The following is a 15,090-nucleotide window of genomic DNA, read 5'->3' on the forward strand; positions in this document are numbered from 1 at the left end:
GAGAACAAGCACATTGCCATTAGTGCTTTGAAAGTAAAGGGGCTACTCTCCAGAGGCCCACCATCTTCACCGGCTCAGAATGTCTAACATATATCGCTGGAAATCCCACTCAAGTTGGAGAAAGCGAATATTTTGAGGATACCCGCTACCCTTGTCGAGAGGAATGCGCACATCACATCATCTCTCTCTCTCTCTCATCTCCACATCACTCCGCCCCCAACTGAACAGCGTGGAGGAAACCGACCACGTGATCCCGCCAATGGGCTCTCCTAGTGAATCTCATGCTTCGTGGGCGCTTTGAAGCGACCGCCGGCTCGTCGCATGCTTTCAGCCTCGACAAGGAGACTCACTTGGACCTGGTCCGAACGTCGAGCTTGAAGGAGTGCTCGCCTCGCCCCAGAACTCTAAAGGGGCCCTCGTATGGTGGTTGCAGCAGTCTCCAAGGAGAATCCATCCAAATGGGGACCTGTGAAGACGTCTTGAGGTCCCTGGGGGTGTTAGCCTCCGTTGTCGCGTGCCGAGAAAGTGGTGTCGGCCGCAGCCTCGAAACCGCGTCCCTGTGCAGACGCACTATACCAGAGTCGCTTAACCCAGCTCTGATGTCCAGCACAGGGTCGACGACTAGACGCAGACTCTCCTCGTAGACCATCTCTGCTGGGCTGGCCGTGAACTCCTCTCGGTGGACTGCGCAAAGGCCGAGGAGGGCGAAAGGCAAGGACCGCAACTACGACAGCGTCCGGTGCCAACGTTCCAGCATATCATTGGACTGTAGATGGTACGCAGTAATCCTATGCTGTTTGAAGCGGAGGAGCTTGCCTAACTCCGCGAAAAGAGTAGACTCAAATTGCATTCCCTGGTCCTTGAGATTACGGCCGGTACTCTAAAGCGCGGGATCCATTCTTGACAGAGGGCCTCGGCATATGGTTGCGTGTAACCGTGGGAGTCAACGATGTGGAGATATATGGTCTGAAAGTGTTTGGTCGATCTAAGGAATACACCTACATATTTCCTTCCGTCTAGCTCAAGAATTTACCTCTTTGTTCATGGAAGTATTTCCCAGTGACTAACGGGTTCATCGTCTTGTTACCCGGGCGCGCAAGATCATGTATTACGTGAAATATTTCCCTACGAAAATCGGCCGCAATGAATGGCTTAGATCCCTTATCAGAGGTCTTGCAGAATAAATAAGAGTTTGAGCAGAAAATAGGAAACTCCTTGAACTTGTATTTGAAGTTTCCCCTCAGGTTCTAAAGCTTTGCGTTATCTTTTTGTTACTTGGCGATTACCGTATAATCGACCGCGGCGGGTATTGGGACCTCCAAGGTTCGAGACAAAATATCTGCAAAGTATCTGTCTTTTCCAGACACGAGTTAACCGGCTGATATAACTCAAGTGCCAAAGTTGGCGGGGGGACGCTTTGTCGGGCTTTTTTTCTGAGCGCGAAAGTAAGGAGATTGTGGCCATGAACACGGTTAACGGCTTGCCTTCCATCGAGAATCGGAAGTATTTTATAGCGAGGTGGGCGACGAGTAGCTCATGATCATAGGCGCTGCAGTTACATTAAGCTGGGTTGAGCTACTTCGAAAAGAAACTCAATGGTTGCCAGGTTTGATTCACCGGTTGGTGAAGACCGGCGCCTATCCCTGTATCTGAGGCATCGACGAATACTGCTAGGGGTGCATCTAGCTGAGGAAATGCCAGCAGCGTAGCATCAACAAGCTGTTGTTTGACTGTCTCAAACGTATGGACAACCTCAGCAGATCACGCAACCTCGCTGAAGTCTTTAATTTTGGGGCCAGACAAATAGGCTTTCAGGTTCGCCTGGTGATGAGTACCCTTGGGCAAGAAACGATGATAGAAGTTTGCATGTCCAAGAACCTCCGCAGATCCTTCATTGTGGCTGGCAATGGAAAGCTCCTAATCGCCTCAATCTTATCTGCGTCAGGTTGAATACCATCAGGGGTTACTAAGTGGGCAAAACATTTCACCTGCTTCTGTAGGATTCTGAATTTTTCAACATTTAGGGCTAGACCGGCATTAAGGTGGTCCAAGCGCTCAGATTCGGATGAAGAAATTACGAAAACATCATCCATATAAACGAAACAAAAGTTCGAGATTTGCAGGACAGTGTGGATGAACCTCTAGAAAGTCTGCACAGTATTGCAGAAGCCAATATTATCCTGGTGAACTCGAAAAGGCCAAATAGTATGCAGATAGCCGTCTTTGGAATGTCTTCGGGAGCGGCAGGGATTTTATGATACGCCTTGGCTAGATCCAAGGTAGTAAAAACACCGCAGTTCGTAAGCGGGGGCGCAAAATCAGGGAAGAGTGGAACGAAATGTCGGTCTGGAACTGTCTTTAGACGTCACGTGGCTGTTATTCACAGTTTGGCTTAGAGACCAAATGAAGTGGAGAGGACCAAGAGATCTCCAGGTACCTCGTTTCATCAAATCATTAAACTGTTTCTTCGCAAAAGCTAGCTTTTGAGGTGACAGTGGACACACCTTTGAGAAGATTGGAAAGCCGGTAATGTTGATATAGTGCTCCACAACGTGCTTAACCGGCTAGGGTAAATTACTTTCCGTAGTAATGTTACGGTACTTCCTGAGGAGTGCGTGATGGCTAGCAACGTCCTTTGAAAATAATTGAAAGAGTGTCGTCATTGCATGCACGAATTTTCCCTGACGTCTATAAAGAGGTTACGGGGTATATCAAGGTCTTTTTCTGTAGTTCCACCAGCAGCCCATAGTGATACAAGAAGTCTGCGCATAAAATGGGGGTGCTAATGTCAGCCAGAACGAATTGCCACGAAAATATTTGGCACAGTCCGAGACCCACGTCTACCTGCCTATAGCCATTGGTGCGGATGGGAGAGGGGGGAGTTTCCGGCAGCCGGATGGAGTACAGGGAAAATCAACGCCTCAGCGCCCCTGTCGACCAGGAAACAATGCCTGCTCAGAGGGTTGAAGATTGTAAGGCAACGTGGTACTGCGCTTGGGGTAGCCGTCACCGAGACATCCACCGAGCTTAGTTTTCGTTGCGTTAAGCGTGCATCCTGTGGTTCATTTAGTTACTTGAGCTCGGTACTTTCGATCGTATGAGCAAATCATCGCGGCTGATGAGGGTCCCCGCTTGCGACTATCTGAATGCCCTTTTCGGGAAGCAAAGCGAAGATTGCGAATGGGATCTACCTTCCGAACGTAAAGTACCAACCGTGGCTATGAGCTTGCTGACCGCGTCGACGAGTGTCGTCACCACAGCTTTGAGCTCGTCTATTTCCCGAGTTGTGGCTCGGGAAACTTTTGCGTACATTTCGTGCGCCCAACGATCCCGAGTCCCCAAAGGCCAAGATGGCGTGGGCGGTCTCCAGAAGTCGTTGTAAGTAGAGCGACTTTTTCAACTCCGGGCCAACCTTATCCCCACCCAGCTGCTCATTTCTCAAAGTAACTGGCTGTGGGTACGGTCGCCTAACGTCAGCTTATTCAGTAAGTGATTAAGCTTTGCTTCCTCACTTCCATCCGTTGAGACGCCAGTCAACGTAAATTGCGCCTCCAGTTGGCAGCACCACGCCGCTGAAGTGCGTCGCCAAAATGAATTGTAAATTGGTGCGGGCTAATGTCGACTAAGCTCGATATAATACTACACTACAGGACCTGTGCCGGCTTCGATGTTAGCAGCTGCCATCTCTCGGATAGTTTCTGAAGGATGCTAATCGGCAGTATATCAGAACCTAGAAACACGGGAACACCGTGCACAAGATGGTGTAGGTTCCTTGATTGAATAGGCCCCCAAATATTGGGTTGTTGAACAAGAAATGTAGTAATTTGTCAATAGATGGCGACACTTAAACATATCTTGTGTTGTACTTATCGCATCGGGTCATACTATACGGCGATTTGAAGACGACAATCTGTGCTATAAGTGTCTTGATAGTGTTGATCGTACGTTTCAATCTCAAGTTACAGCGCGTCAAAGATGGAGTCCACCAAGCAAGAGATTCGTTATATTTTATGTTTTTACTACCTGAGAGGTAAAAATGCAACGAAGGCGGCCGAAAAAATTGTGTAGGTTATGGGCCCGATACTATAACGATTGGCACAACACAGCATAGGTTCGATCGATTTCGTTCTCGTCTAGTGGATGTCGGAGATACACTCCGTACTGGTAGGCCAATCGTCGTAGAAACCGATAAAATTGTCGAAATCAGCCAAGTAGACCGGCATGTGAGCATTCGCTCGATTGGCCAGGAACTGAGTATAGACCATAAAACCATTCGGAACCATTTGCAGAAGATTGGATTCCAGAAAAAGCTGGATGTTTGGGTGCCACACGAGTTGACGTAAAAAAATCTCTTGGACCGAATCAACACCTGCGATACACTGCTGAATCGAAACGAATTCGAACCATTTTTGAAGCGGATGGTGACTGGTGATGAAAAGTGGATCACGTACGAAAATCTCAAGCGAAAAAGATGTGGTCGAAGCGCGGCGAGCCGGTCCGAACCATTGCCAAGGCGGCCAGGAAGGTTTTGCTGTGTGTTTGGTGGGATTGGAAGGGAATCATCCACTATGAGCTGCTCAATTATGGCAGACCCTCAATTCGTTCCTCTACTGTGAGTAACTCGACCGTTTGGAGCTGGCGATTGACCAGAGGCGGCTAGAATTGGTCAATAGGAATGGCGTTGTGTACGACCAGGACAACGATCGGCCTCACACATCTTTGATGGCCTGCCAGAAACTACGGGAGCTCGGATGGGATGTCCTATCGCACCCACCGTATAGTCCGGACCTCGCACCAAGTGATTACCATCTCTTCCTGTCCATGCAAAACGCTCTTGGGGCTACAAAGTTGGCCTGAAAAGATGCTTGCGAAAACTGGCTCTCTGAGTTTTTTGCAAATAAGGAGGAAGTTGCCTTCTAAATGGCAACAAGTTTGCGACCAAGACGGCGCATATTTGACTTAAATCGGATAATTCTAAGTATGTTAAATAAAGCGTCGAATTTCGATTACAAATACGACATTTCTTTTTCCCCAACTCAATATGTGGCTCACTCTATTTATGCTATGTAAAATGGGGGGAGGGGGGGATCAACTTTGCCAGAAAACACGCCCCTTGACAATCCTATAACATATAACTGTACGTTCATTAATCTCCTCGCACGCCGACCGTACAAATTGCCAAAACTGTAGCTGAAATTTTGCAGCTACTTGAAATTTCCCTCGCAGGAGATTGATGGACTTGCACTTGCAACTTACACCAAATTTTTACAACAAAGCGCCTGCTTCGCAATCAAGTTCCCGACCAAGTTCCGTTAGTTAAACTGTTGTCCTTTGTTGTTCGAGGTCACCACTTTGGGGATCCCTTTTCTCTATAAATATGATAAAAGAATCTGCCTTTATTAATTTAACTAATTTATTCCACGTTATCGGAGCATTCACGTTAGTTATAGAAAACAAAAATTAGATGTTTTTCGTTAAAGCTGCCGACGGGCCGGCCGACAAGAGTAGAGTAGAGTCTCTATCTGAATGTCACTCTTGACACTTCTCCCCGAGCCTCCTGTCAGGCCGTCAGCTGATTCCACGGTCATTCAATGCGGCGGCGGAGGCGAATTCTCGATGGCGTTCAGGGTTTGCACCTTCGATGTGCCGCCACAAAATTTTTCATAACTGAAGCGTGCAGCGTTTGAATTCGTTCTAAAATTTCATGAGCATCTGTGATAGGAGAAGCATCGATTGACGATCCCCGCACTGGGTTTCGAAATTTTACAGCACCATGCGCGCGGTGAAACTATTTGTCTTATTTCCAGTCTAAGGACACGTGAAATTTTGCGAAATGACAAGTGAGGGACTGAAGTGCTTAGCAAGGAGGCGAGGTTTTTGTTGTAGCTCTCGGCTTTAGGTCGACTCCGGGCAGTGAGGTTGTAGTTTGACCACCCCCAATTCATATTAGTCATTACAACCTCAACACTTGTATATTATCTGAACGAATATATCATTTGTTATATCATTTTGAAGGCACATGTTTTACGATATGGCCCACCTACGCATGAGAATATTATTCTCTCTGCTGCCTTTGGGATCCACACAGAATACACCGGGATCGACATGTGCGGATTATGCCCACATAAAGCGTCAGGGTTCGGGTCATACCAACAATTGTTCAACTTCATCTTTGTTCACCGCTATATTAATTAATAACAAAGGCAAGCTCTATCGGGCTTTATTCATGAGGTTCCTGTTTTCAAACAATAAGTGCCACACAGCGCCGCCTTTGAATAGCAAACGACTATGTAAACTATCCCGACCCTTTTGCAGCAGAAACTAAATAAAACTATTGACACATTTTTCCGATTCCATCAGACCATCCTATTTGCATATCTATCCAGAAAGTTTTCATTTATAATTCAAATTCATTGTTGGCATAATTCATTAGATACTCCTATCGCTAGTGCTTCCTCTATAGTCTCAGGACATAAGCCGGGAAATTTAAACATCTACGTTGTGTGTGTGCTTTAAAAGTTTTGTGGGAAAACGAACATGACTTGGGAAACATCAGAAAAGTTTAAATACGAGCCATTTATTGTGGCAACGTGTGTTGGTTTTCACAATTATAAGTTGAGGCAATTTTCCTGTGAACACAACTCTTGGTCAGAAAGGCACTGGAACGCTCGCGCTGAAGGAAGTTGCAGCAAAGAAGTTTCATAAAGAAGAGGAATAAAGGATTAGGATCATGGATGTTTGCATCAGATGCATATATCTTAAATGCACTTCCTTTGTTGTAAAGGGAAACGGGTGTTCATTGCGGGAGTCTCCTATCCTTCGTGATTTGCATGAAGTCCTTGGAGGATCCTACAAGCTCAGCCGACCAGCTAGCATTGATACATTAAAAATTTAGTATGGAAGCCATTTATATATCCTTTCACTCGGTATTGTCTAGGTGTTTCATAAAAGGCTTCGTAAATTGGAAACCATTCGAGTGTCCGTTGCTAAGCTTTTATGTCCTCTGGGGGGATTTCAAACAGGCGAGATAAAAGTGTTGGAGCTGTTCTCTGAGTGTGTTATCCTTGTACGTTGGTAGTGGATACAACTGTTATTTTCTGAAATCCCCAAACCACATCTGACAGAAATTGCTACAACGCAACCAGGAGGTCAGGTTTCCATCAAAACACCCCCAAAAAACTCCAGCTGGAGACATACTCGATTCAAGCTTGAGTAAACTATTCAATCTTCAGGAGCAGATATATGTACAATGTCCAGCGTTTTCTTTGTCCACATTATCTCCGACATCCTCCACTTGTGATAAATGGTCCAAACTGAAATGTATACTTACCGCTCGGTCACCCAAATTTCGAACTCGGCAATGAAGCAAGGCGGCTTGACCAACGGTAGCTGTTATTTCTCGCCTTGTGGAATTGTCGAAATACGGCTGCGAGTAAGGAGTCTCCCAGTAATGAGGTGGAACGTCACCGCAAAATGTTTCAGTTTCTGCAAAGAAAGAAAACATAAAACCTTATGAGACGGGATGAAAGGAAACCATCAGTTAAGTGGATCGAATTTCATTAAAAGCATTTTACGATTTTCTCAGTTCAAGCAATTTATCCAAGTAGAAGGCTGACAACCGATTGCAGATATTTTCCGTTTAGGTTAAAGGATGTGATTTGAGGTTTTCTCGAATTTCTCCTTCATCTGGTACTTGAGCTTTTCGGAACTAACGAGCATTTGGGATTATCTGAAATATGTGGTGTCTGCAAACTAACTTCCAGGATATTGGCAAGGAAGTATGTATATTTAACCTACAAAAGGATAATATCGATGGGGCAGCGAAGGGTTGGAAAACGTCGATTTCATAAACTTATAATAGTCCATGCATCGCTTTTGTAATCCGGATCGGTCTGAGAGGACTCAAGCTTTTCATGTTATCAGGAGTTTTGCATGAACTCGGCATAGCCTGAGAAAAGGAAAAAATATTAAGGTTCTTGAGCTTAGAAGCAATTGAGGAGAAAATCGTTTTTAGTTGCGATGAATGGAAAGTTTTCTTTAATTTTTAGGACCTTAAAAGATGTTTGAAAAACTTTCTTGAGCTGCATCAGGTTCGTCAATTATAGTATCATTTTCTCGTTTACCAGGTCTTATGATTTTGGTTGTTAGTTTCTATAAACCAAACCATCTAAACCAATTCAGAAAATCAAATCTCCCGCTCCTGCCCAAAATATACCAACAATCCTTCGCATCAGGGGTTGCAATGCTTAAATCGATCCTTAAAAGCTAGAGGAATTAAGTACTGACTAGCACAGTTCGCTCCGAGCTCTCGAAGCGAACGGTCATTAAGAGCAGAGCTGAACAAGAATCCAGAAGGAAGTATACTTTCTGGACAGTGGTGTCATTCACGTCCGAAAAGGGTAACTATTATAAGAACATTAAATTAAAAACAAATATTGTTACATTCCAGAGCTGCTGCGCACAACAGCAAATACGGGCTTGGGGACAGAATGTCCGCCAAGAGGTGTAAGATGATACACCCCGAGGAGATGTCATCGGAAGAACAAGGCAGCTCCCCAGAGCTACAAGCAATGAACGCGACCCTCCTCGAAAAAATCGAGGGGCTACAGCAAGAAAAGGCTGCGATGGTCCAGCAGCTGGACTGTCAGCTAAAAATTATAAAGGATCGCTTGGCATCCCTCGAAGGGAAGATGTCAATCGAAACGTCGGAGCAACAGCAACGACATCATCGTGAACAACGGCAACATCAACATGAACAACAACAACACGAGCAACAACTGAAGGATCAACAACATCATCAAGATGGAGAGATGTGCGTCGTCATCCAAGAAGAGGAAGGTGACGAGTTCAACTTCATCCAGCGGAGGAAAAAGAGGAACAAAGAAAAGGTGAGTGTAAGTAGAGTTAATGCCCCTCCGGCAAACCCTCAGGTACCCTCCCCCCAGGCAACCCGCCCAAAAAAGGCAAAAATTCCGCCCATCACTGGGTATAAAATTAATGTTCCTCAATTCTTGAGGATATTAAAAGAGAAAGGGTTAAAAGCAACCCTAAAAAATACGAGGGCCGATAAGACCCTCATTTTTGCCCAAAGTCTTGAGGATCATGCAGCGATCTTCAACCTTATTAAGGAAAAGGGACTGCATGCCACGACCAGTACCCCTCCGGCTTTAAGGACTCAGTCCTTGGTCATCCGTGGTCTTCATAGAGAGACTGAGCCGACTGACATAATGCGCGAACTCAACGAAGAGTACCCACACCTAAAGTTGAAAAGTGTTTCAAATCTAGTCACACGAGCCGACAAACTGGCCCACAGCCTGAACCCGGCGCTTCCATTGAAGTCGCAATTGGGGCTGTTCATGGCTACTTTCGAGCCAGAACAAAATCTAAACGAAGCATTTAAGGTGAAATATATCCTTCACCAGAAAATTTCGCTTGAGAAAGTCAAGCCGTTTCAAGAAGTGCAGTGCTACAACTGCCAAAACTTCGGGCATACCGCCATCAATTGCTCCATCGTACACCGGTGCGTGAGGTGCACGAAAACCCATGTGCGAGGGGAATGCTCAAATCCCACCGCAGACAAACCAACTTGCTGCAATTGCGGCCAGGCCGGACACCCCGCCAACTACCGCGGATGCCCGGCATACAAGGACATGGTTGCCAGAAGGGAAGCTGGCAGGGCGAAAAAAATGCCGAGACCATGAAAGCCAAACAGGCGGTTACTCAGATGTCACAAAGCTTGGCCAAACCGGGCGTTTTTTACGCTCAAGTAGCTAGGAATACTCTCCCTAGAGCTGCAGCCCCCCAAACTCCTCTTACCCAAACAACTAGGAACACTATTCCTAGAACTACAGCCCCCCAAACTCCTCTTACCCAAACAACTAGGAACACTATTCCTAGAACTACAGCCCCTCAAGTCCCTCAAGGCAACAAATTGGCCTTCCAAAACTTGGTCGAAACTCTCTCTCGCTTTGGCCCAAACAAATGAACAGCGACAATTAGCCGCTATCCAACTTTTGATGAGTTTATGGAGTTAAAAGTCGTCACATTTAACTCCGCGTCCTTGGTCTCACACGCCCAACGTGCCACCGCACAAGAGTTGGTCGATTCCCTGAAAGCAGACTTTTTCTGTGTTTCAGAGACACATTTAAAAAGCAGGCACAACGTTAATTTTACCGGATATAACATTATCCGGGACGACACCAACAGCGGTTCCGCCCTTTTAGTCAGAAAAGACTATGCATTTGAGGAAGTCTCCATCAAAAACCTGCAGACCTGTTCCGCGGCAGCGGCCTTAGTTAAAACTAACGATAATAGACGCATCTTAATAGCTGCAGTCTACATAAAATGTAACTCTCCGTCTGAACAACTGGGCCAAGACTTACAAACATTGAGCGATCTCCAGTCCAAATCTAAATACCTAATTTTGGGTGGGGACTTTAACTCACGGCACACTTCCTGGGGCGATTTGGCAAAAAAAACCGAAATGGAGTTGCCCTCGAAAAATGGATCCATAATCAAAGTCCATTAAACCAGCTTGAGATGATCTTGCCAGACACACCCACAAGGCCTGCAAGTCAGTCAATACTTAACTATTTTCTAATGTCCGCAGACGCCACTCTCACACTGCAGGTGTTAACGTGCAAAACTTTACCAGGGATGTCCGATCACTTCGCAGTTGAACTTATCTTCTTCTTTTTCTTTTTCTTCAGCGTTTGTCCCGTTCACAAGCGGGGTCGGCTCGTCGTGATCGGCTTCGCCATTTGGCTCTATCGAATGCCTGATATGGATGCAATCTCGAGGCTTTCAAATCCCCATCCAGCGTATCAAGTCACCGTTGTTTAGTTCTGCCTTTTGGTCGTTTACCATCGACTTCGATGTTCAGACCAATCTTGGCAAGTGAATTCTCGTTTGCACGAATTGCGTGACCATACCATCGAAGACGCCTCTCTTGCAACTTTTCCACGATCGGTGCAACCCCATAACAATCGCGGATATCCTCATTTCGGATGTGATCTAAACGTGTCACGCCACTAGTCCAACGTAGCATCTTCGTCTCCATTACCGCAAGACGCCGTCCATTGTCTTTGATAGTCGGCCAACACTCAGAACAATAGAGAGCGACTGGACGGACGACATTGCGGTAAATTTTAGATTTGAGACGTTCGTTGATACGTCGATCACAAAGGACACCAGTTGTGGAACGCCACTTCATCCAGGTTGCGTTAATGCGTGAAGCAATTTCATAACGCAGCTCTCCATTGGCTGATAGCGTTGACCCGAGGTATTTAAATCGCTCAGATCTGGGCAGATCACTGCCGCTGACAGTGATTGTGCCTGTTTCATGGGGATCGGTCGTCAAAAATTCAGTTTTGTTTAAATTTAATCTGAGACCGTGTTGCATGAGGCGATCATTCCATTTTTGAACAAGTTGCTCGAGATCATTTTTGCTATCAGATGCTAGGAAAACATCATCTGCATAAAGCAGTGTGTAGGGCGCTGGACGTTGGATATCCCGTGTGACGGTGTCCATAACAAGGACAAAGAGGAGTGGTGAGAGGGCGCTTCCTTGATGAACTCCAACAGAGACACGAAGCGGTTTTGATACACCCGCCATACTTCGAACTTTACTTTTTGGATCGTGGTAGAGCAATTGAACCCAGCGCACGAGTTCTTCTGGCACGAAGTGTTGTCGTAAAGCATACCAGATGAGTTCGTGTGGTACACGGTCAAACGCTTTCTCTAGATCCAGAAAGGCAATGTAAAGAGGGCAATGCTTCTCACGGTGTTTCTCCATGAGTAACCGCGCAGCGTGTATTGCGTCAGTAGTTCCGCAGTTCTTGACAAATCCGGCTTGATTCACGGTTATTTCAACGATTTCGCGAATACGGTTGTCAAGAATGCGTTCAAAAATCTTCATGGTATGGGAAAGTAACCGGATCGGACGGTAATTTGAACATTCTGCTGGGCTACCTTTCTTTTTCCATATTGGAACAGTGGTACTTTCTTGCCAGTCAGATGGTGTTCTTCCTTCCTGAATAACCCGGTTAAAGAATTCACTGAGCCACAGTGTTGGGTCCCAGCTCTTCGCTTTCCAGAGCTCAGATGCGATGTCGTCAGGTCCTGTTGATTTCCCCGATTTCATTTGTTTTATTGCCTCCTCGACTTCAGTTGCGTTGACAGTGAAGCCCATAGTGTTTTACGTAGGCAACTGTCGTGAGACTTAATCCTACGGTCCTCTTCAGACACGGATTGATTTTGTGACCACAATCAGAGCCCCGCTGAGACAAGTCACAACGGTACCAGTCTATACCAAGTGCATGGCTTAGCATTCATACTGGTGGATGAAAGAATTACCTAAATCTCTACCGAACTATGGAATACGGCACCCGTGTTGATACGCAACACCACGTCGAGGCCCGAAGGTCTCTTCTCGCTTGAGCACAACCATAACCACCATGAAACTCCCACTAGAGGGCCAACCGCAAACAACCGAGCTGTCCTCACATACAACAGGAGTTCACCCGAAGTATGTGAGTCCAGGGGCTTTCCCGGTTCCCATGGTACCAGTATACCCCTGGTAAGGTTTCGTTACCAATTTGCCACTTCAGATGAGTCCCCGTGCAGACTCGGGTCTGATCGCCCTAATTAGGTCTTTGGAGCATTCGCCTACTGAATCACGGCCGGCAAGCCAAAGTAATTACAGCGTATCCCGGTGCCACCACTATGGAGGTTCTCCTCCACCACTTGGTTTTGGTCTGGCCGATAGGGTTGCCGCCCCATCTTCCTCACCGCCACCTCTGAGCACCAGTTGCGTTGACAGGTGGAACTGCTCCAAATGTCGGCAATGATTGCGGAAGTGGAGGATGAGCAAATTCTGCAGTTGAAATCTCCTCGAAGTATTCTCGCCATCTATCCGTTGCGGCTCGACGGTTGGTAACCAAAGTACCGTTCTTGTCATTAACACAACAGAAGTGTTCGATATTCTGTGTGCGTTCATCACGGCTTTTAGCAAGTCGATACAGATCTCTCTCGCCATCCCGAGTGTCCAGTTTATCGTAAAGATCTTTGAAATGGTTCGCTCGGGTAACAGCGACCGCTTTCTTTGCTTCACGGTTGGCATTTTTATAAATTTGCCAATTAGCAAGCGTTTTATCGTCGAGAAATTTGTGGTAGAGGCGTTTCTTTTCACGGACCTTCACTTCAACATCATCATTCCAAAGCCAAGTATCTCGGTTGATGTACCGCTTTCCCTAAACTCTCAACTGCAAAAGCGAGTACCCAGCGCAATAAGATCATTCGCCCATACTAACTGGGATAAATTCAGGGCAGAATTAGCACCACAGCTAAACCTGAAAAAAATCACTGTCTCGCAAAACCTAACGGACAAAGAAATCGATGAGGACATCATCTTGGCTACTGATGCCATCAACTCTGCTACACGCAGAAACACAAAGCTCCTCAAAATCGATTAGATTCAGTTCAATAAACTGCCGCACGAGATAATGAAACACCTGAAAGTCAGAAAAATCTGGCGCAGAAATCTCAAACGAAACTTCCACCAAAATGGCAACAGAACTAACACGACGTAGCAAGGAACTCACTCGCAAGCTAGCAGATGTGAAACCCGGATCTAATATGTTTGTACATATAAATAGGCTGACAGGCCGCAACAGATCCAGAAACTTCGTTCTTACCAAGAACAATGAAAACATCGGCAGTGACGCTAGGAAAGCTCAAATACTCGCGGAGTCTTTCCTAAATCAACTAAACTCTCCTTCACCTAGTAACAACCGAGCCGTCAGTTCGATTGTAGACACGACAATCAAAGACTTTCTTCATGAGCATTCACTCAAACTAACTACCTTCTCCACCTTTAACCCATCCTGCAAACCAAATGACCCAAAAACCTTTTTGAGCTTACCACAGCTCGCAGCCATCACTAAAAGCCTTAACGGCAAAAAATCAACTGGACCAGATGACATAGCAAATATTGTCATCAAAAACCTCCCTAGGGCATCAATGAAGTTCCTTCTTGCAGTCTTCAACAACTGCATCAATAATGGTTACTTTCCAACTTCTTGGAAAGTAGCAAAGATAATCGCCATTAAAAAAAAAGGCGGCTCCCACGAACCACAAAACGTCAGGCCCGTCTCTCTGCTCTCCAACTTGGGCAAGCTCTTCGAAAAAGTATGGACAGTGGGATTAGTCCAACATTGCGATCGGAAAAACATTATTCCGAACCATCAATTTGGGTTCCGGACAAAGCACGGGACCCAACACGCACTAAGCTACCTTCACGATTCAGTGAGTAGCAGACTTAACGTCAATAACAAGGCCACAGTAGTGTGTGCATTAGACCTCGAAAAGGCATTTGATTCCGTGTGGGTCAACGGACTTATCTTCAAATTAATCAGCCTTGATTTCCCTATCCCGGTGATCAGACTTATAATAAGTTTCTTCGAAGATAGGCATTTTTACGTCAGCGTGAGAAATGATTATTCCGATCTCCTACCGGTCACTTCTGGAGTACCGCAGGGATCCATTTCAGGACCTACACTCTACAACATTTTCACGGCCGACGCTCCAATCCCAGAGAGCGGCACAGAACTATTACAGTTCGCTGACGACACGCTTATCTTCTCGTCGAGCCTCCGACCCGGTAAGGCAGCTAATGCTATTGAGAAATACTTCACAGATCTCTGCAAGTACTACCAGACCTGGGGGATAAAAATCAACGAGGCTAAAACACAGGTTATTACTCTTCGGAGAAAATCCAGATACTTGGGATCTAAATCTATCCACAGAAAAGCTAAACGCCTAAAGCTACGCATCGGGAATACCGTAGTAAACAGGTCACAACAAATGAAATACCTGGGAATGCTATTTCATGAACACCTACGATTCGACCCCCACCTTAATCTTGCTCTCAGCAGAGCACGCGGTGCACTAAGTAAAATCTACTCTATTCTTCGTAAAAGAGTAGGACTTTGCCCTAAATCTAAACTGACCCTATACAAAGTCCTCATAATACCGATTCTTTGCTACGGAGCCCCTACATGGATCTCTTGCTCGACCAAAGCTATGAAGAAG

The 15,090-nt window shown here is 46.0% G+C and overlaps 1 protein-coding gene across 1 annotated transcript in view; it reads right to left on the reverse strand.

Annotated features, from left to right (window-relative positions):
* The window catches only part of LOC119660543 (basement membrane-specific heparan sulfate proteoglycan core protein-like), a 447,358-nt gene that overhangs the window by 62,232 nt on the left and 370,036 nt on the right, over nucleotides 1-15,090 (reverse strand). Inside the window, exon 2 of the mRNA XM_038069178.1 lies at nucleotides 7,331-7,485. Within this exon, the coding sequence (XP_037925106.1) occupies nucleotides 7,331-7,485 (155 nt within the window). The remainder of the gene's footprint in view (nucleotides 1-7,330; nucleotides 7,486-15,090) is intronic.

The sequence above is a fragment of the Hermetia illucens genome, chromosome 6 (genome assembly GCF_905115235.1).
Source record: "Hermetia illucens chromosome 6, iHerIll2.2.curated.20191125, whole genome shotgun sequence".
Taxonomy (NCBI): Eukaryota; Metazoa; Arthropoda; class Insecta; order Diptera; family Stratiomyidae; genus Hermetia; species Hermetia illucens.